Genomic DNA, 24,473 nt, shown 5'->3' with positions numbered 1-24,473 from the left:
GAAAGGATAAGAAGGGAAGGACCGACGCTCGCGATTCCGAAGCGGGCTGGGCGCTGGGCGCTGGGCTCCAAGCCTGTTAACGGGCGCGTAAAAAAACGGGCGCCGGCGAGGCTGAGCGCGCCCATTAAGCAATAACGACTGACCAGAACAAGACTCAGTCGATTTCAACTAGGCCCAGCTCACCACAAAAAACAAAACAGAAAAAAAAAAAACCAAACCACAAATCTCAAAGCACAAATCGAACGGCCAGAAATTCGACTGACCCAAATTGAAAAATTCAGCTGACGGAAAAGTAGCTAAATTGGTAGTAATTACCAGTTGTTTAGCCCCAATTCATAAGTGTAGCATTGCTCTTCTTAATTAGGAGGGTAGGGGAGACAACGTCACCTTGGAGAGCCCTAGATTTGTTTTTGTTGAAAACACAGACTAAAACTCGTGCGCACGCACGCACGTACCACCACCACCACACATATCATCAATCGTTTAAGATCGGGTAGAAGTTGCGGAGTTTGAAGATTGACGAAGTCACCACGGACACATCGCTATAGACAGGACTTCACCTTCCCGTGTAAGAATAATCCGCATTAATAAAACACCAAAGCGTCAAATCTGAACCTTTAACTCCGTGTGCTGGGCTTGAGTGCCACTGTCTTACTAACTATTCAACCACAGGTCGTTTGTCCTTGACCCCTAGATTAGGCTATCTAAAAGGAAAGGAGGTGGTAATATCAACCTGCATCCCGGTAAAGTACAGCCGCTGTGCTTTTCAAGTGCACACGTCCTTCAAGATTATGAAGCTGCTTGTGAAGCGCCTGTTTTAGCGGTGTTAAATTTCAACCCATGCACAGTATACCCCCATGATCAATTAATTTAGGATCCTCCGCTGGACTCGCAATAGAACAGGGGTAGGGATTGGAGAGCAGTGTTTCGGTGCCCAGGCTCATCTACAACTGCAATGAAAAAGTATATTTAAAACAAATTGTAGAAAAATTCAAAAAAAATTCAATCTTTTTGCATGGTAGATAATTTGGTGCGTGAGATGCGCTCCAAATTTCAGATCATTTGGATATTTGAGCAGCTCTAGGCAAAAAAGACAATTTTAGACTCTGTAAAAGCGTTTACTGTTCATGTTCATATACTGTTCTAACCCAATTTGTTTTTTCTACTGAGAGCTACTCATATGTTCAAATAATCTGAAATTTGGAGCACACCTCACGCACCAAATTTGCAAAAAAAGGATTTTTTTTGTATTTCTATGATGCTTTTACGTGTTGCTACGTAACTTACTTCCACCAAAACTAAATGCCCCCCCCCCCCCCCCCTGATTTTCAGGGTGGGCCCGGTGCCCTCACTAGTATCCTCATTCTTTACGTAAGATACGTAACAATCTGCACGTAGATCGCATCTTGTTTGCTTGCTCTAGTGCATTCAGAAGGCAGGGCCGGGTGTCCTTTTTGCCCTATCTCCTCCATGAATTGCTTGCTGCTCTGAACCACAGAGGCCAACCAACACCAGCACACCATGCATAAAGAGTTCATTGATTTGTACCCTGAACCAAAGCTTGTTTTCATTTTCTTCCTATATGAACCATGACATTTTCTTTCCACTGGACACATGGACTCCCACGCACCACTTGACCACACTGTGCCCTTGTGACTGTGCGTACGTCCTACTACGTTCTCCCAGCCACGGCTGAGCAAATCTTCTCATCTCTCACCTCCCAAGCCGCCATTGCTTCCAGTTTCGTTCTTCTCTTCTCTCGAAAGCCATGGACAAGGTCTGGGACCTCAAGGTGCACGTCAATGGCCGTCACACGCTTCTTCTCCACCAGGTACCCGCCATGCGTACGTAATCTGCATGCATGCGTCGGATCAAGGGACCGATGGCTCTAACATTCTCACCGGTGCATTTGATACGATTGATTGATTACGCAGAGCGTCATGTGCGCCTTCTCGGGGAGGCTGAGGGCAATGGCGACGCGAGAGACGAAGGACAAGAGCGGAGGAGGAGCAGAGGCGTCATCAATGTGCGTCGACCTTGCGGGCCTCCCTGGAGGTGGCGAGGGCCTCGACCTCGTGGCACAGTTCTGCTACAGCAATGGCCGCCTGCCGCCGCTACGCCCCTCCGACCTCCCGCTCGTGCACTGCGCCGCCGCGTTCTTGGATATGACCGAGGAGGTGCGCGCCGGCAACCTCCTCGCCCATGCGGAGGCCTTCGTTGACATCGGGCTCTGCTACTGGAGCTGGGCCGACGTACTCGCCGCCGTCAAGAGCTGCGAGGCGTTCGGAGCCGACGTCTCCGACCTCCGAGCGAAGCTCCTCTCAACTCTGTTCTCGAGGATCGCTGAAGGCGCGGAGACGTCGAACAGCTCCTCCTCGTCCTCGCCAGACACGGTCAGCGGCTCCAGCGGGCGGCCGTCACCCGCCAAGACGCCGGAGTCGGTGAGGCGGTCATGCTTGGGCGGCGGCAGGGAGTGGTGGTTCGATGACGTGGCGTCTCTACCCCCGCCGACCGTCGAGAAGGCCATCAAACTGCTGGGCTGCTACGGCGTGGACAACAAGAACCTCACACTGACGCGGTTCCTGCTGCATTACCTCCCCCGCGCCGCCGCGCTCCGCAAGGTCGACGACTCGGGAAGCCTGGTCGGACTCGCCGACAAGGCCGTGCACGGCGTGGCGCACTCCGGCGGCGGGGCGGCGTTCTCCCGCAGGGGTCTCTTCTGGGTTCTGCGGGTCGTTTCAGCCGTGGGCCTGAGCAAGGAATGCATGCGGAAGCTGGAGGTGCTGGTGGGGCAGATGCTGGACCAGGCCACGCTCGACGACCTCCTCGTCTCCGGCGACGGCAGCGGCGCGTACGACGTCAGCCTGGTCACGAGGCTCGTCAGGGTTTTCGTGAGCTCCGTGGACGAGGAGGAGGAGGCCGGGCGAAAATATAAAATAGAACAGCTGCACCCCGGCCCTCTTATCCGGGTCTTTCATATACATCGGGATATGCGTCAGCCTTTACCGAAGATGGCCAGGCCACGGTTACATCGGGTGGGTTAGTAGTACCCGTCGCCCGTGATATGCCTATTTCATAGCCTAGGGTGCTGTTGAGCTAGAGAAAAGTTCAGACACTATCAGACACGGGGGGAGGTGGCCCGTGAGAAAGGTCTTTCTGCGTCCCCACTCGTACCTCCAGGAGCATGCTAGGCGGCGGGGGAGGGGGATCCAAGGAAGGCAGAACATGAACTGAAGCCAAATCCTTGCGGGAGGCAGGAGTGGCCGGTGAAAGAGGAGTCGCCGGTACGGGCGGGCCGCCGGGGAAATCCAGCGCCGGGCCGCCGGGGACGACCAGTGCCGGGCCGCGGCGGGCACCGCCGCCCAGGTCATCTCGCGCCGCCAGCCATTGAACGGAGCTACACCAGGTAAACTTGTGATTTCAGCTAATCACATAGGTTTTGTAGATGGTCGGGATGTTTTTTGGGGATGGGGCGCATACCAGGATTGAGATTGTTCATGGATTTGTTTCTTCTGCAGGCAAGATTAGGGTCAGGTTTGGGGCAGCAAATAAGCGTCATGTGTTTGTCAGTAATCAGCCATTATGCAGGTAAGATGGCATGTAATCTTAATATTTGAATCTCCCACTGTTGATACTGGGATCCGGGGATGCAAAACGATATGCACATTATGTCCTGATTGGATTGTGCAGGGTAGCTGATACTGATGCAGTTTTAGAAGTACCAAGGTTTTGTAGTTAGCCTTTTTTGTTAGATGGGATGCGCCGAGGTGTTTGTTGGGTAACAGCCGTAGAAAAGAAATCAACGTTTTTGTTTATCCGTATCAAGAGTTCTACATTTGACCAATGCTCTGAATCTGCAGAACCACTGCAAGCTCAACAAGCTGCCCACAATCGTTGAAGAGGACGAAACAGAAAGGGGCGACGGGTATAATGGCCCTACTTTCAGATGTTCAATTCAGAAGGTGTACTCTGTTATTTCGCAAGTTGACCAGCAGAAACGAGAAATCGTTAACTCTATGGTTTGGGGTGGCACTCTATACATGCCTCTGGTCAGCAAACTAAGCGTCAGGCATATGGTCTGGCTTCTAGGGATGGTGGATGAGGTCGGACAAGCCATTGTACTGGGACCGAATAAGGTTTTTAAGTTCAATGAGAGTGATGTTGAGAAGGTATTCGGAATCCCGGCAGCTGGAACAGATGTCATGAACAAAACTCTTGATAGGAGTGACACTGTATATGCATACTTGCGTGGTCGTTTGGGGATAGAGAACAAGGAGGTAAGAAGTCTGAAGAGCATACAGTCCATACTGTCACGTGACTATAAGGGGAAGATGTCACAAACAGAGGTGGCTGCATTCAAAAGTGCGTACATCGTATTCATGATGACACATGTATTTGCACCGACAGTCAAGAATGACTACTTCTACACTGATTATTGGCCAGCACTGGTCGACCCGGATAGCTTGGATAAGTTCAATTGGGGAAGATATATTGTTGAAGTACTGTGCGCAGCCGCCGTTAAGATGAAACAAGATATTCGCAGGAAAGCCACGGTGTCGAACATAACAGGATGTCTGCTCTTCCTACAGGTCAAGACGTTTCAGATACCTCACTACTTCATCAGCACACAGCTGATGTTACAGTATACGCATCTGATAAACGACGGGTTATTAATATTGTTTTTTGTTGTTTTGTTTTTCGGCATGTATCTCAGGTTTTCTATCTAGACAACATTCAGTTGTGGGATTTAAGCATGACACATGATGTGTTCCCCAGAATTAAAGCTTTCACCATGGATAAAATTAGAGCCATGATCAATGCCGACAAAAGGCCAATGGATTCATCGAAAAACGGAGATTTCATTTATGGGATTTTAGCAGTAAGTCCCCACCCAGTTCAGTATCCAGATTAGCATCGCAACTTCGCTGATAGGGCATACTCATCTTTTATATGTGTTTCATTTTGCAGCCATGTGATGCTGATAGTTCAGCATATTCCAGGGCAGATGACGAAGATAATGCGCAACAAGGGGGGATGCTTGGGCATGTGCAACCAAGATTTGTGATGCTATGGGCTTGACGCATCAGGTGACATTCCTGACCGCAGCGGTGTTTCACATGATATTTGTGCGTTGTCGGAGAGCCAGTCCTTTTTAATTGATGACATACATTTTTCTGAAACCATATAACTGATCTGTGTGCAGGCCAAACTTAACCTATATAATGAGCTGAAAGCACACCAAGAGGGCATCATTAAACAGGTTGAAGTTATGAATGCAAAATTTTATGGGAAGATATACAGAATGTTGCATGACAACAACTTTACACGTAATAAGGGTGTAATGCATGCATCCGGGTCGACGATTGTAAGTAGAGACAACAATGCCACGAAATCGTCAACAGTGGAGGCTGATATGGCTTCTGATGGTACGTGTTACGACATGTCAGACGCGTAATTTTATTAGTCTTGTTAGCATGTATCCCATATGTATACGTGGTCATGTGTAAAACTAATAAGTTGTTGACATAAGTTTTATATGTTGGATCGCAGATGTGAGCAGCCCAGAAAAGAGGAACGATGAAGCTTTCGTTCTCCATATGCAAAATAAACGCCCTCGTGTGGATATCGATGCAACAAGCAACGCAGTAGCATCGCAACATGGTGGGGGGCTGAGGTCTAATTCTGAGATGGATGTCGATCTCAATGTGGCCGACCTGTTGGCTAGTACGCCTGAGGGGAACACAATGGATGTTAGGAAACGTGTGAACACGGTTCGCTGGGACAATGAGCCGAGTTTTGATTTAGGTTTGGATTTCACCCCGTCACCAAAGGTGGGCAAGAATAAGAGTGTCAGCTGTAGATATCAAGATGGTGGTTATGCTTTATTCGGAAATATATCGGATGGGGATGCTGCTGACATTAACAACGGATCTCAAGGTGTTACATCATCATGCGAATCGTGGCGAAATGATGGCATTGCGGGTGGGAGTAGTGATGGTCAAGGACCAAATCAGTCATCACACACCCCCAGTGCATGTCCTTCAGACAATTTGGGCACTCCTGCAAGTTCACTAGCTGACTCTGTTCCTCCCTACTGGTACCTCAGTGAGCAGACAAGGTCGTCCTCACCGACATCCGTTGATAAGATTATTCAAGACTATTTTGTATTTGAGAAGGACAGAAGGTTTACGGACATTATTAACCTCAACGCAAAGACTTTGGATTTCGACGTCAGCAACTCGCCTGTGGTCAAAAGGAGAACTGTGTCACACACAAACCAGGTGGCAGGGCCATGCATCACTGCATTGGCCAATCATGACAAGAAGGTCATAGACGATTTTTTCTGCTTCGTAGCAAGTATGGAAGAATCACATGCAGATAAATGGTAAGACATCAACGTTCTCTTGCAAACATTACTAGGTTTTTTAGAGAACACGGTTGCTGGGAAAGGTTCTTGCAACGTATGTCAAGTAATGGTTAGCAATACATCGTATTTATATTGTACACCATAAATGCTGGCATAACCTTGTGTCTATTTCTTTTATCTGTACAGCGTGTGGATAATGCATCATACACCAAGCTACATAGAGGTGACCGCAGACCAGCTGAAGAGTTCCTTCCGCGGTAAGGTTGATGTAGATCACGACATTTTTAGCCTTATGATTCGGAGACTTAAACAGATAGACGACGGAGCTGCCCAAGGCGGGGATATGACCAGAATAAAACATTACATGGAGGCTGATCTCATGGTAACATGTCGCATCAAATATTGTAGTTTTAACTGAAGGAATGAGGCGTGAAACACCTTTTTTTTAATAAAAGCGTCCGTTTACATATCGGTGAGTGTATTTTTGTCTGTGGGCTTCTTACTACTTGCTACTTTGTCCCTTTTGGCAGATGCGTGTGATGGCAGGAGATATGCCATGTCAGCATAAATCCATTCGGGATCAGTTCATTGGAGATCATATCACCTATGACGTACCAAATTGTATGCTGGTATGTAAAATGTATCCTGGAATATGAGCAGGCATACAATTTTTTTCATGTTCGAATGAAAAGTTGAGTAATTTTTTGTCCAACAGATATTTAATTGCGATGCAGATTATGTTTCCGGCCTACGTCAGCTTCGCTTGGGTATGTTACGCAATACATACAATTAAAAAGAAGGTGTTCATCTATGACCCGACATTAGCATCGGAGAATGGTGGAGCAATCAAACAGCTACATATGAGAAACTGCAACCTGTTGAAGTCTGCTATGACTGAGTTTGCAAAAACATATTTTGAATCTTGGGACTTCGGGTTCGGTGATTTAGAACCGACTATTATTCATCCTAAACGTCAAGTGTCTGAAAGGTAATCAATGAATTCTCATGGTTTCTCTTGCGATAAGGACACGTTCAATATTAATCCCTTCGTCAGTAAGTACTTGTCGAAAAAATGGATACAAATGGTCGTAAATAGAACCAGAATACATCCAGTTACATCCATTTCTCGAAACAAGTGTTTCCAGTCATAGGAAGAAATTGTTATATATTACTACGATATACTGTTGAATTTTCCGTGATTCAAGAAAATCATCATATTTACGTATCGTCATTGCAGGCACCTATCTGGGTTTTACACCATGAACTTCTGCAGGAACTTCATCGGTGACCAAGAGACAGATAATATTCATGTGGTAAGTATGCTAATTTAGTAGTCGTTAAGACCAAAAAGATAGAATAGGACATCACAGGTTCAAATGACCTGAATCATTTGTTACCACTGTTTTGATCACGTTTCCGCAATCATATCCAGGACGATGACAGTTCTCTGGCGGCATATTACCTTTATGACATTCTACATCTCAAGGGGAACAATGCAAAGAGGCCACATCAGTTCATCGAGTCTATCGATGAATGATACAAAATTGAGTCTCGAATGAATGTAAGGGGCGAATGTTGTTAGGGGCACATGTTGCGTGGGACCGTATCTGTTTGGGTCCCAAACGTTTGTATGTTAATGCACTAGAATGTCTTTGTGGACATATATATTATGCTGTCAAACCACCGAATGGGTTCGAAGGTTATGTGTGAGCTAATGTATTCGGAGACGACTAAATATATAAATTGCTTGGTATGGATGTCAAGATATGGATGACCAGTTTGCATGATTTTCATTGCTTTGAATATATGTGTGATGTTAGATTGTAAACGAAATTCCGATGTCATAGGCCAACAGTTACGTTTCCATAGGTCGGTCAATTCGTAGTCAAGTCGGAAACATGTACCTGGCACCTATTAACATCACAATGTACCTGGCACATATTGGGCTTGCCTTGCGATCACGTGCATGTGGAGTATACTACAATCAAGTGTCGTGTACCAAGCATGAGTGATCCTGATGCCATGTACGAGGTACAAGATGAGTCGTCCGGTTATCATGTACAAGGTACAAGAAGAGTAGGCACGGTCTGGGTTCAACTGCGAAACAGTACGTGCCAAGCACAAGATATGCGGGCACATGTGCCGGGCACATGATGCGTATTATGACAATATGGATGGAAGGGATGTGGGTTATATACCAGTGATGAACATATCATACGCGTTGTGATCATGTAAGAAGAATTTCCAACGTTGCAACACAAATCACAAATTCCATTCATGTCATTGCGCGCGTTGCATCCAACTTAAACATACAGCCATGGGAAATTATAGTTTAGCAATGCAGAGCAGATCGCCATTAGTAGAAAATATGCCAACGGATCGGAAATATAGTCAACGGACATGCATAGGTGGAAAAGTCACATAGTCACATACCACACACAGAAGGTTACATGTCCCAGGTTCATGAGTTCTCACAAAAGAGCAGGCATTGAGATGCTGCACGATCAGCGAGGAGGCACATAGGGACTAATAAGCTGCCTTAAACAGACACTAGCACGACATAGGTGTTTTAGGATAAGATGCACACCCGGACGGTCATGGACGCAGAACCAGCGCGTTTGTGAAAAGTGATGACCACAATATCATCTTACTTCATTTCGAGATTTTCGACATACTTCCGAAAACCTCCTTGAATGACGAGCCTGCCATCTTTTGATTTCTTGAACGATGCCGTTACATGAGCTCCTACATCATCATGCAGAAGGATGACGCCTGAATTGTCCAAGACGCCCGCATTGCTCTCAATGAGGTCAACGGCTTTCTTCGGGATCATGCATGTAGGATGTGCAAGATCTGCTTCGATCGGTTGGAAGAACATAAGGTGACCACTAAAAACAACAAATGATGCTAGTTGCAAAGACACAACATTATTCAAACTTCGACAGACATCATTACAATCCATAACGGACGCCAAAAATGCAGGACGCCCGAATACACCTAATATGTTGCCGGGATAAGGCATAGGCGAAACAGTAAATAATAACGATACAAGGTGATTTAGACGCGGGTCACACATGACCACTGATACGCAATACGTACTTCTAGATTAACTAGCGTTACATAACTATAACATGAAACAACACTGATGCGATGGGGATATGACGCCGGACATGCTATCAGGCGATCAGGTGTGCGGACACTCCCCTCGCATTTTATTTATCGACACGACTTAATATAGCACGCATCATAATTGTGTGTTGTTGGTTTGGATCCTCCGGTGACGAATACACTTCATGGTAGACTGTACTTGTCTTCCGCAGGGTCATATGTGGCCAACTCATGAGATACAAGGATATCCAAAGCCCTCCTTCACATAACCACACATTTGTAATGTTAGTTGTATGTTTATTTTCGTTTATGGGTTTATATTTTGAATTCAGACATTTTAACGAAAAATACCTAACAATAACATGATTGAAGCTGGTGCCTGTGCAGATCCATGAGAAGGGTAAACCCTCGTCACTGCATCATAAAACAGTTGGAATTATTCCCATTTTGCAATTGGCAACCATAGTATGGATCATACGCATAGAAAATCAAATCAATAAACACCCAGTGTCGAGGTAGTCTCGCAGCAAATTGTACATGTCCGTAACGAGTGTTTCGGGAGGAGGCTGTTTTTTTGGTACGACATAAAAGACAAACATAAGACGTTATTGTTAACATATAACTCATCCAATATGAACAATGATTACGAAACTAAAGAAGACAGGGGAATGCAGCGTACACGCTGTAGATCAAGGTATGCATAAATTGTTTGCAGGAAGTGAAGTGTAATATGGTCGAAATCCGGAGCAATAGGTCTGCACGAAATCAAATGCGTTAGAAAATCATTTTTGGCCAAACAAGATGATTCCATTGATATCAGTGAAATCATGCTCACCTGCAACTGAACACGGTGATTGTAGGGGTGTTCGAGTTCACGTCTGGACGCCCGCTAACATCCACATAGTCTCCAACACTAGTTCACATTCAGCGAAGCGTTTGTGAATATATGATAGTTCATACTAAATGTGTTCAAGTGCCTAATTTTTACTAATGTTCCGTGTTTGTCGGGTCATATACATGTGTAGCAATGTTAATCGTTTCGAGACGTACGGTATGTTCATGACGCGATTGTCACCACCGTGCCCAGCAAACCTGTGGATAGCACCAGATCAGTAATATTATGCGGACAACAATTTTTAGCAACGGGACATATGAATCGTTTTACCACCTACCAGTAGGTGCAAACGATCCTGCCGGTGCCATCATCCAGGACAAATCGATAAGAGTTTCCAGTGGCAGATGGTGTAATTAGTCGTGCGACCAAGGTGACCTATCAATTTTAATGACTTGGGTATTGGTAAATTTATCTAGCGCGGCAATAAATAATTCGGAAATGGGAACGGTGGAATCAGAGTGGACGGGCGATAGCCATTGATAACCGGACAATTGCCATCAACTGTGCGTACAGATGCGTCGCCTAACATCTTGACGGTGACTGGCACGAGCATGTCGTCACGTGCGAGCTGAAAGAATATGCACAATACGGTTATAACCCGGCAACGCAAAACACGTATGTACATCATGGTGAGTAGGAAATACAAAAGTGTCTTACTGGCCATCGCCGTGAGCGTTCAGGCTGGGAGCTTGCATGGCCCTGCGAGGCATCCGTAGAACGAGAGATATAGGAGTTGCTCCCAGATCCTACGTTCTGGCCTTGCGTGCGGCCCCGCGGTCCGGACGAGGAGCGACGAGGTGCCGACATGTCTAAAAACTATGAAAGTGTTGTGGTGGCTGAGTGCGACGCGATGCGTGTGATGTACAAATGCAATGGTCGCCCACATCCATTTAAGGAGTTTCAGTGAGGGTGGTGGAGACACGGGGGCTCACGGGTGCATGCATGCATCGGGGAGTGGATTGTAATGGGTCTTTTGTTTTTTACTGCTTGGTGGGAGATGCCAGCGGTGTGACTAACATGCATTGGCCGGCGGCGCGGCGCTGTTCTCTCGTGAGAAGCAGCGCACTCAGGGACGCACAAGCCGAGACAAGGCACGAAGCGCGATGTGGTAGCGAGGCCCGGCGTCACAGACCCATGCCGCTTACCACTCTTTTCAGAGACGTCAGTAGCCAGAAAACGCCATGAGTATGTGAATCACCCGTAGTGGGTCGTGGGATAGCAACATGATTTTTACTGTAGTAATACGACTAGCTCATGCATAATCATATGATTGATCCTCGTATCATCTTAGGTATAACACATGGTCACACAAGCACTGACCTTTTTTGAGTGGTAGCGTATGTACCAATTACGGAAGCAAAACCAGCCCGCTCATATTTCAAACAAACATTAAGTACGCAAGGTCTGTGCTGGAATATACAGAAGAATCTATACAGGCATAGGGACTTGGCGTTGCAGGAATCATTGCAGGGTGAACCACGGGTGGTAGCGCGCGGAGATGCCCTTTGATTTTCTGTGGCGGGACTGCGGTAGTGTGAGTGAAGAGTGAGTATACAATCCACAAATGATCCATCCGCCATGTAAGACGCGCAGACAGAGGTGACGTTACGGTTGCCAATTTTTTCAGAAACCGGCACGCGGACAGGGTAAAGTAGATTCCATGCGTAACAAGACCATGAAGGCGTGTAGGTCGAAGCCAAAGCTTATGTCACGCTGGTTCGTACGTGTGTGCCAAAGTTGAACCATATAATTATTTAATCATTCCATTTTTTTACAGCATGTCTCATGGAGGTGAATACGTCGTGCGAGGCGTTGCATCAACGTCAGCCCACGGTAAAACAATAGAGTAAACATATGCTTTATCGAAATGATAGAAAGTCTCTCACCCGTGAGACAAGATACCATTCACAAAAAGAAAAGAAATACCATGCATGTCTTCGGCGCGCACAACGCACATGCAATCATACACATCCAAGCAGCCTATATATATCCATACAAGCCACGCAGCTAGATATATTCATCTAGTCTCGCACCGTCTGATCGGCCTCTATAGCTATGTCGACAAGTTCGTCCGCTGGGTGGACGAACACGGGCGCCCCGTTGCCTCTGATCACATGTCCGTTCTGTGGAAGAACGCAAGTGGAATTGATCGTTTCGACGAGGCCCGAGACCGAAGGGCAGCGATTCTACAAGTGCCCATACTACATGGTAAGCATGTATATCCACCGCGATCCGCGGTGGACCAAATCCTGAGAGTGCTCTCACGTCTTAGATAGGATGCTATAAACATTCATTTTATTGTTGCATAATTGGTTCCATAATGATTCCCCCCTTGACAGAGTAGTAGTTTCGTTGTGATACTGTAGGGGAGGCCAGGCGGATGTGGTTTCTTCAAGTCAGAGAAGGTCTATCTCCGTGCATTCCTGAACCGCAACACGGAGGCAGGCTCGATGGGCCACGGCACTGGCCAGGCTGTAGCGCTGACGTCGCAAGCGGTCAACCAGCGTGAAGTTGAAGCCGCACGAGCAACGGTGGAGCTCAACCGTCAGTTAAAAGAAACAGAAGGGAGCTTGTAGGCCATCAAGATGATATGCTGCTGCATACTACTGGCCGTTGCAGTGCTAGTGTTTGTCAAATAAGTAGATCGTATGCACAATTTACCTAATCGGTCAGATGATCATTATGTGGTGGATCCATTTGGTGTGCTTGGGTATAAATCGTATCAAGGTTAGTCGTTAGTGTGTGCGAGTAAAACGCGGTACATCAACGCCTATGATCATTTAGAACGCATGTCACTAGGTGCGAATGGTGTTTGATATGATATCGTGTTTTTAAATATGTATCATTTGAAAGTTGTCGTTTTTCCCCTTTTTCATATAACTACATGACGGTTGATTTACAATTTTTATGTATTCTCAAACCAATGTTAAGCAAAAAATGTTACGCCCTGGCAAGCTCACTACAAATGATTTGATAGATCACAGCCGGGCATGTCGTGTGTATAAATCAAACGATACAACAAAGTTGTTAGCTTCATATCGGACACCAACGATGCATGATTCATCGACCTATTCGGAAATGATAATAGGTTTCATCTTATATGTGGTTGAGGAGTTAAAAATAGTTTTTGGGGTATTTCATTCGGTTGCACACATCATATGGTTGTTGACGTTCCGACTTTTAATGCACAACCGCGATACATCCCGGCTCTTAATCTTTCCGCAAAAAGAAACTATTATACAGAGCCACCCCCATGTTGGGGCACGTAGTACCTATGAGGGGTCACCCGTATCATCTTCTACACCATTCAACTTCGCCCGAGTTTTATCATCTGCATAGTCATGCTCCATCCGTTTGGTCGTGCCTCCTCCGACAATTCTTGTTTTCATTGCCGGGTCTTGCCAATCATGCAATGTAATCTTCCAGGCTTACGTAACACGGCGTTACCAGACATAATGATACGACGGCTCTTGTTCTATTGTGTCCGTCAGCGGGTACTGCCCACTAGGCTTACAAGCCGGTTGGTACTACACACGTTATACCACCGACATTCCTCCCCCCTCCCCGCCCCATAACCATACGTTGCTGCCATTGCATGGCACATATAGGTGCACCCTACCACACAAGGCATTGATGGGGCGGCAATGACAGGTTAGCTATATGCACGTTCACCGTGCAACGTACATAGTCCATTTTTGAGTTTGCTGCAAATGTGCTAGACACTTTTATTCGTTTTGTGCATTGCCAGAACTCATGTGTCTTCGGCTGGCGTGTAAACCCAACAATCCCAATGTGACAGATACATGTCTCAACATGTTGCTTTTCGTGTCAACCATTTTCCTGAGTACTCATATCACTTTTGTTGGTACATCATGATTCAAAATGACTATAACTAGACTCTTTCAACTACAATACATATATTAAACAGGGGATGATTGGAAAATTAAAAAAAATATTCCGCCGGGCCACCCCCATGTTCGGTCTTATTCCACACCCGAAAGGTCACCCATATTATCTGCCGCACCAAACAACCCAGGCCAGGTTTGACATTTGCCGGGGTCATGCTTCCTCCGTTTGGTCGTGACTCTTCCAACAGTTCTTTGCTGGACTGGTCGGACCTTGCTACCCATGCATAGCAATCTTATGGGCTTCCGTAACCCGGCTACATCAAGCGTATTCATGCTCTTCTCCTATCAAATTCATCGGTGGGTGTTTACCACTGGGTTTTAAGGGTCGGGATATCATCTGAGAGGTATATTCACGACATCCCCCCCTGTGACCCGCCCCCTGTCCCCTTAGTTTGACACGGCATCATAACTGTTGGTTCACCATCCAACCAAGCCATTGAAGAGGCATCAGTGACGGTTCTACTCCATGCAGTTTCACATTTTGTCGGGCGGATGTGGACTAAAAAAAGCATCGATGCAATAAACAAACAACACAGGGTCCACATTCAATAACTTGACGCATATTTAACCGTGCATGATTGTTGGTACATGTATCCATCCCAAACCATTAACGATACCTTCGGTCAAGACAACAGCATTGCCACGATCAACCAGAGATGGTCGGGTGGCATTTGTGGCATCCACCATTTTCCGTTTTGATAATACTTATACTTGGATCGTCCGGCACATGATAACACGTACAACATGCGAAGTGCTGTCGGGGAGAACATGCATGAGCACAAACCAGCGACAAATGACGATTCATCAAAAAAATAACACCCATTGCCAAATGCCTACGTTTTTTGAAATGCCCAAAATGTGATGGCAATCTAGCCGTCGCAATGTGACAACGATGGAACGGATGCGAGTAAACAATATACACAGGAACCATCATGGGGTGGGGTTAACAACAATCCATCTAAAGGTAAAGTGCAAGGCTTAGAATGGCATAACAACGCGGCCCAGGTGCTAGTGTTCGAAATAAACCGCGGGTACAGGCAAAATATACTTGTGGGGGAGGGGGGCATATGTGGACCGTACCAAACATGGATGGAGGAAGTTCCCGGTTAATCGTTAATATGTGACATAAGACTGCTCTTGTCCTAATGAACTCATCGGCGGGTACTAACCTCCGAGCTTAACGGTCTGGATATCAGTCGCGGGGTATTTTCCCGACACACCCCACTACCACGCCCCCCTGTCTCCGTGGTTTGGCACAACATTAAAACTTTCGGTGCACCCTCCAGCACAAGCCGTCAAAGCGGCATCAGTGAGGGGTTTACTCCATGCAGTCCATCATGGATGGTATACCAATTTCTACTTCTTATGACGGTAAAACAAAATAAAATAAAATCGACAAACTTGATTTCTTAAGACAGCGCCCGTCGGAATTTGGCTTTTAAATAATTTGCGGCCGTTTTCTATATCATAAAATAAATGATGTGTATGGAAAAAGGCATGCAACAAGATTTGCATGAGTTATTGCGCGCATACAAATCGTACATAGTAAGTATAAAAAAATCAGGCCCTGGATGATACACTCAAATCGCACACAAATTTACAGTACTTATATGTAATATTTACATATGGTGCATCACGGCATAACACACCAATGACCACTATATGCATACATGGGATATGTACAAGATGACGTTCGTAAAACCATGCATAGTGAGCATTCCAGGTCAGGTCATTTAATGCGTCAGGATGGCTAATCGATTGCGCATGCCGAATCATTCTGTACACACGCGCTTCAATGCCTAAGCCACACTCGTAAGGTCCCGATGCATTCTCGTATACCTATACGTTAGTCAGTAAAACACTTAAGCCGGCAATCCGGCCGGGCGATACGTTGTCACTGGATGGCGGGTTGTACTACTTGTACTACACAATGGCCCTGTACGTTTTGTGCTGTGGTTACCATGGCAAGGACGGGATGTACATGTTTGCATTGGCCATGCACATCAAAGGTTATGGAATCGATGCGCCCAACAGAGCCATGCAAAAAGGCGTTTTTCCAACCCTGGCAAGCAACCGTATACGTCTAGGGAGTGCTGGCTACCCGGCTTGCGCCTCCGGCATCGCCGGTTCACGAGCACGTACAAGAGACAAAACAGGTAGCAGGAGGTGGGACGCTACGTTGGAGAAACTGGATTCTGATGTGAACAGTGACTTGACCATAGAGTTCTAGCATAGCTGCAGAAGTCTAAGGGTCCGCCTCCATTTGAAAATGTTATAGTCCCTTAGGGTTGCCAAGCGGACAGCATATACATTGGCACACACCCAGCCCACCGCAAGCCAAATATTTGGCTTATTCTTATCGTTGTTACGAACATGCAGTAAAACGTGGTCTATGTAAAATCTAACATGAATCAGCAGCCCAGTACTGGACGAAACATATGAACACAAAAAGCAAATCATGTTGAATCGGTAAATATTAATATTAGCAAATGAAAAGATCATGGTATATGGTACCACCGACGGCATACATACCTCCTGTAAGCATGGTCGTGTCTTCAACGATCTATATCATGGCAATGCGCCGGGTGCCATCTTTTTGCCATCATACATTTTCAACCTGCATCACCCAACATTTTAGCATTATGTACCAACAGATAGTTCACATCGAGGCAAGTAAATTTAAACCATGTAAATCACAAAGCGGATGTGAATTGTAGCACAATCCACCTCCACGTATAGGGACGTAAATACAAGGTTCATGACGACAACATTTAACATATCGGCAAACCTTAATGGCATCCACGTACAATTGCGGCATAAAACATGCGTGTATTACTACAAAGTGATCCAGCAAATAAGATCGTACAGGAAATAAATTTACGAAATATTATAAGGAAAATATGATCTTCGAATGTGATGAGTTTATATGCTGTTATGAAATAAGCAGGCTTAAAATACGTTTGCTTCACACTACACGTGCCCGATTAAAGCTGTGCACTTTCAAGCATTTTGAATATAGGCGTAACGTACAAAAGCATACGTGCAAAGCAGAGAACGCTAGAATGCGACATCTAATTTTAACAATAATACAATGACAGCATCTAAATTGGTTCCATGCATACAACTAATCTGGGTAAGAAGCATTCACCAACGTGCATGTGAGTAGTACAAACAAATACAACTTTGTGCACAACTTGCCCAGGTTCAGGCATGATTATAATTGAAGGCACTCGAACAGGTTTTGTGCAATGCCTCTTCTGGTGCATTTCAGACGTGTGTGTCCAGGCTCGTGGCATGTGCTACATATTACCTTCCTCTTCTTGCTGGGGATATTTGGCGATACTTCATCTTCTAACTCCTTAGACGGGGTATCTGTAGTCTGGTCATTATCATACAAGGAAGATAGAGCACGCTCCCTTGGCTTCAACTCACCACATGGCTTTTTCTTCGCAGTTTTATTACTCTTGTTTTTCTTCTTAGCAGATGCTGCAGCATAATCCATCTTTGACTTAGGTCTCACGGACGCTGGCCTTCCACTTTTTTTCACCCGTTCAGGAGCGAGAACCGTGTTGACGTGGATGTTGACGAAACTCTCGACGTGTGGCGGTTCCAGACGATGGTTGGTTTCAGTCATACTAGTGTTCTTCCGTATTGCAGCTGTGAGTTTGCCCATCCCTTCTACCGCAGCTTCTAAACTCTTCTTATCATGTGAACTCGCTTTCATGAGATCCTCGACAGCAATATGCAGGAGGTTCTTTAGATAACTAGTGTCATCTGTATGTGGCCGGTTATCGCTCATGTCCATGCCTGCTGGATAAGATCCGGTTGCCCATATAGTCCATCGCTTCAAAATATTTTTAGAGGGGATCTTCAGAAAATATTCACGAATCATTACCTGCACGGGGTGAATGGTTACAACTAATTATCTTACGGACTTGCTATTAATCTGGGATAGATAACCGTACGGAAAGAATGCATTATACCAATGCGGACATCATTATACCTTCAATGCATGTCTGCACAACATACCGACATGGTCGAACATCCCACAATTGCAGTTTATGAACTGCCCGTCGTCATCGATCTTGACATTTCGCCACTTCCTCTTTGTTGCATCCTTTACTTTGGATGGTGCGACACTAACCATGTATTGTGCACCGTGCACCACAGGTGTCACTACATAACTCCCACACTTATAAAGCTCGTCTTGGAACTTCAGCAAAACAGAACGTGTGTATATTGATGCAGCATCATCCTCTATTGGATATGTGGATTCGTAAGTACGTGATTTCTACACACAAACGATGGCTCGTTAGCAAACCGACTAAACATAATTCATAATGATATTAGATAATGAGATGTAAACGGAGTCGTGGGTCTTACATTTGCATTTAGATGGAATTCCCTTGCCTCATCGCTCATCCTTGACCCAAGGAATTTGTTGTATTGGCGAACAAACACGTGCATGGGGGATGACCTCGGTATGTACTGTTTCAGCATATGATTAGCACTCTCGCTACGCTGTGTGCTTGTCATTCCAGCACAAAAAATTCCCTTGAAATACGGCTTTGCCCACATGGCCCTCTTATCATATAGTCTGACCATATACTCATTATCACTGACATTGAACCTGTTCACGAGGGACAACCATTTGGATTCGAACTCATCGACACACGTCACATCGTTGACTAGCTTGTTGAATTCCTTCTTGAACCCAGAAGACTTGTTGTACACATGGCCAATATTTCCTTTAACGTCCCGGAGGACATGCCATTTACACCATCTGTGCTTAGTGTTCGGGAGAGCACTCTCAATCGCACCTTTCATAGCTAAAGCTTGATCTGAAAGATGAACAAATGCACATATATATAAACATGAGATCACAGGCTAATCATGATGTGTAGGATTTTTGTGATCAAATAGGTGTGTTAATTAGATTAACCAATACCTGTTAGGATCGTCACGGGATGCTTGTCATTCATCAGAGCCACAAAAGTCTTAAACAGCCAATTAAAAGCAGCTTCAGTTTCCTCTCGCATTAGTGCACCACCAAATATAACAGACTGGAAGTGGTTGTTTACCCCGACAAACAAGGCAAACGGCATATTATACAAATTGGTCTTGTATGTTGTGTCGAAGGTAACGACGTCACCAAAGTGAAAATAGTCCTGACGATTTTTTCCTGTTACCCATAGCATTGTACGGACACGACCATCTCCGTCTACATCTATCTCAACCTTCAAATTCATGTCCTCCATCTTCATATCTTGCAGAAGTTTCATGGTTTTTGTCAGATCATCTTTTATTGTGTCCTGAGAGAATTTGGCACATAGTGTTCGTAATACTTGCTTCCTATAGGGAACTGCTTGCGAATTCCATTCTGCTCCACACAAAATGTTATAAACCTTGCCAACACTGACATTATTGCTTCGAAGATTCTTGATGAAGTCAAATGAAACGGGGTCTATGAAATCGTGTGAATTCCACTAGAGTTTTGCATCGTATCCAACCAACAAACGATAGTTGTGCTCCTTGACAAACATACTGACATACCATCCATGATCCTTGGTAGGCAGCAATCTCACCATGGCCTTGCAGTCGATCTTGCATGATGACGAGTTTTCTTTGTCATTTTTGCCCTGTATAATTTTTCCACGACATGTGAAAGCGGGTCAGACACACATGGAAATATAGTAGAGAACAGAATCTTGATGGGAAAAGAATGACCACGAAGTTATTACATACCGCGCATTGACAAACAAGTTCGTGCATCAACTTGTACTTGTTTGTGTTAACTCTGCTTCTGCCATGCCGAATGCCGAATCCGTGCTCCCACGAATACAAATTGTAGAAATCATATGCTTCTTGACATGAGTCGAAGTCGGTTCCGACCACTGGCTCGAAGATTTCACTGCCTCTACGATCATTCATTTCGAGCAGACGTCGCTCGATGGCCGTCTTTGTGGACGGAGGTGTCCTCGTGTCAGGGCCATTAGCCCCAACATTCCTGATTATAATGTAAGCAATCTGTTATCATTACGACAAAATCATAATATCCCAGATAAAAATACATATTTAAATTGTTTAATGTTGTGGAATGGTAGTATTATCGCGACTACGACCAGGCAACATCCGAACATTATTATTTCATTTTGAAAAACTATCATTAACAGACTACCTGATATGAAAATAAGCTCGATTATCGGAAATATTGATGACAACTTATGTTTTTTCAACGTTGTGGCATGCGAATCACCCAGTTCTGAATAAATGGTGTATCTGTGTAGGCGGATGTGTTTACCATTTCTTCATCGAGGCACAACTATAACGCTTCCAGAATCATCATCACGTACATATGGATTAAAATCTGAGTTGTAGGCGCATGCATTCGCGCCCTTCAGTGTGGCCGGAGGCATTACTAGCCCTATGTGCGCACTGAAAATTTGAGATCAAAAGTTTAGGAGGACATACATGAGCTCAATACTGCGATTTTGTGGATCGGACACACTGAAGATGGATAAACTTACTTGGAGTATGGCGTTTCGTCTGGGACTCGCGCGATATCCTGGATGGCTGGACGCCACGATAGATCCAACCCCGACAACCCTCCATCGATCGGCCTGACTGCGGAGGACGGGTCGCCGGCGGCTTGGTTGGATCTGTGCTCCGGCTCAGGAACAAGAAGGAGAGGGGATTCAGAAACTCGCTTGGGGAATCTTAAGAAATCGACTATAACGCATCCCGGACGAGCGTTGCGATTAGTACACCAGTATCCAGTCTTGATACGTACCTGCAGTCGGCCGCCGGGGAGATTCCCGGTGCAGCGAGCGCCGGCGCCATTGACTCGCCTCCTTGCACCCAATCCATTACAGCGAAGACTTAGGAGACCGAGCAGTGCGCTGTATAGGGGAGAAATATCAGCCGTGCTCACGGGCCGCGTCGGTATGCAAGGGGTCGGGTAGAGACAAAAAAATACAGAGGATGCGGTGGATCCGTGACAGAAGTCTGACACGGTAATACGTGCACTAAATCGCTATCCTGCGGTGGGCATCTCGAGGGAAAGCGCGTCGCTTCGACCGCTACGATAGCACGGCCCCGGTGCAGCTGTTCGAAAAATCCGCGTCCCCCCCGGAGGCCGGGTCGTCTTCGCAAAAGATGAGGAAGGTGGGGAGGCTGATGGACAAGTACCTGGCGGAGATCTCGCCGGACCACGGACTGAGGGTGTCCAGGTTCCTCGCCGTCGCAGAGAGCCTGCTGGACTCCGCCAGGGACTCCTACGACGGCGTGTACTGGGCAGTGGACATCTACCTCAAGGTAAGTACTTCTCTTCAAAATTTCAAATGTTCAACTGAATTTTGAGGAAATTCGATTCAGAATTCAAAAATAGGCAAATGATGAAATTTGAAACTGATTTCTAAAAAAAAAATGTCAGATCATACGTTGTGCTATGCTCGGCTGTTACTATAGTACTGCCTACTTGATGCCAATTAATAGAAAACATGATGTGTGTGACTTGTCATTTGTAATTGTGTGGCCTGTGGTGGACTGTCATTTTAAAATTTGCATCAACTTTGGTTTATGTGGTATTTACCGAAACAGTATCGAAAAAGTTTGGTATTTATCGAACCAAAAACAATATAGTTGTTTCATATAATATTAAACATTGAATTGAAACCATATTTACCAAATCGAATTAATCATATTAACCACCCGCAAAAAAAAGAATTAATCTAACCAAACACCCAGCGATACATCCTACAGCTCAAAGTGCATACTTTTTTCTTCTTCTGAAAATAAGGTTATATTACCCTCTAGCCATTGCATCAGTGTGATGCATATAACCATCTTTATTAAGACATGTATTGTTCATCCCTTACAAATAAAGGGTAAACTCATGACCATGGACTATAGACATAAAAAAGATCAATGCGACCTAGATTTAGCAGACTCCAAAATTATTATTGTTAGACCAATCATAAGAGCAACTCTAGCAGACCCCTCAAAACCGCGACCCTTATAAGGGGGATAAGTGCCGTGAAAATCGTGTTTTAAGGGCCGAAATCGGCTGCGGCGGAACGATATTCTCTTTTACCGCTCGGCTTTGCGGACTCTGCTCCACTGCAGCCCTCAAACCGTAAAAGCACACAATTGACTGCGATTTTGGACAAATGAAACATAAATGCCGAGAATTCAAACATGATCTTGCCACCACCACACAGTTTTGGCGACATTTGAACATAGTTTTTGCACCACAACCCAAAAGACATCGCATCCGTCATCACTCCATCATCATCATCATCATCATCATCATCATCATCATCATATCATCATCATCACTAGATGAAATCTTCACCGCCACCATTGCCACCACCACTTGCCGAACCACCATGCTCACCGAACCTTGGCACCGCATGGCCTCTTCTGGCTAGCCTCGTTCTCTCCAAGATCTCCATCCTTGCTATGTCATGCCATTCTTTGGTGACTTCGCCCATCTCATTTCGGTTCATCATCATGCTCTTGTTCTTCTCTAGTAGTTGCCATTTCTCTTGCTTATCTCGAGCCTTCTTCTCGGGCAACTCCTTTTTTCCTCCAATGTATTGATCACCAAAAGCTCATTGGACTTGACCATGTGATCTAGCTTGTCCCGCAAGCTTGAAACCTCCGCTTCCTTCTTGATCTTGTCCTTGGCCTTCTTGTTTTCATCGGACTTGTTCTTGTTTCTTGGGCCATCGTCATCTTCGTCATCATCATCATCAATCTTGGTGAGTGCACCTCTCTTCGGTGGGGATTCCTTGTGAATCAACTTCCACTTCTCACTTTCTTTGAGAAGTTCCCAACAATGCTCAAGTTGAATGCCTTTTTGCCAGAAGCTTCCATGTCATTGTACTTTTCTTGCACAATTTTCTCCTACAAAACGAAAATAATGTCAAATTATGCAACCTCTCCCACAGCTACAAAAGATTGTGGACTTGTTGCACAACTTGGAACATGAAAACCAACTCACATAGTCGGCTTCAACGGTTCCACTTGGAGGTGCATTGTGGACTTGTTGCAAGCATGCGGCCCAATGGCTACAAATCGGCTTGATCATGTCCCAATGACCTTGAAGAGGCCGAAAGGTGCATGGCGTCTGGTTGGGATACTTTGCCATCATGCGGAGGTATTGATCCTCGATCCTTTGCCAATACCGCTTGGCGGTTTGGTCGGTGCCGGTGCATGCATCAAGAGATACTGATTCCCAAGCCTTGATCAAGACTTTATCTTGCAATGGCATGTAGTTCTTCGATCTTGCGCGTGACTTTGCTTGCGCTTCGTCTAACACCCCCTCATCAACCTCCTCCACATCATCTTCTTCCTCACCGTGCCCGTGCATGCCACCATCCATCTCATTGTAACAGTAATGACCGATCAGGGCTTGATCAATGTCGACGGTGTTTTCTTCCAACGTTTGCACGAAGTCGACCATCACATCATGCAAACCGGCGTTGCAATTTCGCTCGCCAAGTCACGAACATGCACAATGCACAAAAGTGACAGATTTTGCAAGCAAATCGAAGCATCATACCTCCAGGCCATTCCGTCGAACACCTCGGGGGCAGCGGCAGCAGCGCCATCGACGGGCATCCTCGGGGAAGTTCCTGCCGGAGCTATCGGGGGAGGTGTTGGCGGGGTCGCTGTTGTGGCGGTCTTCTTGCGCTTCACACCGGTAACCTTCCCCATCTTCGCCGGCATGGGACACACCGGTTTCGCAGCGGCTGTGGCGGCTTGGGCAATGGGCGCGCGTGTCTTCCCAGCGGGGCCTGCGGGAGCGCCGCCTTGAACGACTACGTTGCCTTGCCGCTTGCGCGGCAGCGTGGCGGAGCCTTGAACGGCGATAGGTGCGACATCACCGGTGACAAGATCTGCCGACGGGACTGGATCGGGATGGCATCCGCAGTGACGGCCGACGGCTGGGAGGCTTCCATGACGGCGGAGGGGATCCAGGGAAGGTGCTCCGGAGCGGGCGGAGGGAGGTGGTTGGCGGCGGAAGGGGGAGGGGGAGGCAGGAACTGCCGCGCGGAAATGCCCCCGCCCCCCCGCCCCACCAAATCTCGCAGCAGATAGGGTCAAGCTCTGGTCGGTCTCCCATCCCGTGAATTTAAAGGTTGAGGGAGAAGTTTTTCCGCGCCCCGCAATTTTTTTTACTGTTCGCGGG

At 46.1% G+C, this 24,473-nt stretch overlaps 4 protein-coding genes and 1 long non-coding RNA gene across 9 annotated transcripts; 4 read left to right on the top strand and 1 right to left on the bottom strand.

Moving 5' to 3' along the window:
- The first annotated feature begins 1,768 nt into the window (after window positions 1-1,768).
- On the top strand, window positions 1,769-22,183 carry LOC109734819 (BTB/POZ domain-containing protein At3g19850-like). The gene is made up of 3 exons (XM_020294001.2): window positions 1,769-1,831; window positions 1,935-2,900; window positions 21,383-22,183. The coding sequence occupies exons 1-3, from the start codon at window positions 1,769-1,771 to the stop codon at window positions 21,635-21,637; spliced, it is 1,284 nt and encodes a 427-aa protein (XP_020149590.2). The 3' UTR covers window positions 21,638-22,183.
- Window positions 3,049-7,089, top strand: LOC141042240 (uncharacterized). Its single transcript, XM_073509949.1, has 9 exons — window positions 3,049-3,406; window positions 3,519-3,588; window positions 3,861-4,589; window positions 4,715-4,879; window positions 4,969-5,087; window positions 5,204-5,426; window positions 5,551-6,385; window positions 6,554-6,749; window positions 6,898-7,089. The coding sequence occupies exons 5-9, from the start codon at window positions 5,070-5,072 to the stop codon at window positions 7,021-7,023; spliced, it is 1,398 nt and encodes a 465-aa protein (XP_073366050.1). The 5' UTR covers window positions 3,049-3,406; window positions 3,519-3,588; window positions 3,861-4,589; window positions 4,715-4,879; window positions 4,969-5,069; the 3' UTR covers window positions 7,024-7,089.
- On the top strand, window positions 7,089-8,111 carry LOC120976407 (uncharacterized). The gene is made up of 3 exons (XM_040403361.3): window positions 7,089-7,355; window positions 7,605-7,680; window positions 7,800-8,111. Exons 1-3 carry the CDS (start codon window positions 7,096-7,098, stop codon window positions 7,902-7,904), a joined length of 441 nt encoding a protein of 146 aa, XP_040259295.2. The 5' UTR covers window positions 7,089-7,095; the 3' UTR covers window positions 7,905-8,111.
- Window positions 9,273-21,224, bottom strand: LOC109734818 (protein FAR1-RELATED SEQUENCE 5-like). 5 transcript variants are annotated; one of them, XR_005771798.3, is made up of 12 exons: window positions 20,806-21,221; window positions 20,580-20,713; window positions 20,024-20,285; window positions 19,227-19,917; window positions 18,662-19,119; window positions 18,282-18,569; window positions 17,589-18,173; window positions 16,811-16,895; window positions 10,526-10,567; window positions 10,311-10,388; window positions 9,827-10,230; window positions 9,273-9,734 (listed from the first exon to the last, which is right to left on the bottom strand). XR_005771798.3 is itself a non-coding variant. In XM_040403365.3 (9 exons), the coding sequence occupies exons 1-9, from the start codon at window positions 11,175-11,177 to the stop codon at window positions 9,659-9,661; spliced, it is 702 nt and encodes a 233-aa protein (XP_040259299.1). In that variant the 5' UTR covers window positions 11,178-11,217; the 3' UTR covers window positions 9,273-9,658. The 5 variants fall into 5 exon arrangements, 4 of the variants coding, with proteins under 4 accessions (XP_040259299.1, XP_040259298.1, XP_020149588.1 ...); XM_040403365.3 differs by lacking the exons at window positions 16,811-16,895; window positions 17,589-18,173; window positions 18,282-18,569; ... (3 more) ...; window positions 20,580-20,713; window positions 20,806-21,221 and adding exons at window positions 10,648-10,745; window positions 10,882-10,938; window positions 11,028-11,217 and having other exon boundaries at window positions 9,827-9,889; window positions 9,980-10,041; window positions 10,155-10,230; XM_040403364.3 differs by lacking the exons at window positions 16,811-16,895; window positions 17,589-18,173; window positions 18,282-18,569; ... (3 more) ...; window positions 20,580-20,713; window positions 20,806-21,221 and adding exons at window positions 10,648-10,745; window positions 10,855-10,938; window positions 11,028-11,210 and having other exon boundaries at window positions 9,827-9,889; window positions 9,980-10,041; window positions 10,155-10,230.
- Window positions 12,040-13,232, top strand: LOC120976408 (uncharacterized). The gene is made up of 2 exons (XR_005771801.3): window positions 12,040-12,578; window positions 12,737-13,232. It is a non-coding gene; the product is annotated as an uncharacterized lncRNA (long non-coding RNA).
- Window positions 22,184-24,473: the final 2,290 nt, after the last annotated feature.

The sequence above is a fragment of the Aegilops tauschii genome, chromosome 3 (assembly GCF_002575655.3).
Source record: "Aegilops tauschii subsp. strangulata cultivar AL8/78 chromosome 3, Aet v6.0, whole genome shotgun sequence".
In the NCBI taxonomy this organism is placed as follows: Eukaryota; Viridiplantae; Streptophyta; class Magnoliopsida; order Poales; family Poaceae; genus Aegilops; species Aegilops tauschii.
Note: the sequence above shows the minus strand (reverse complement) of the source record. Positions and strands in the feature narration are given on the sequence as shown.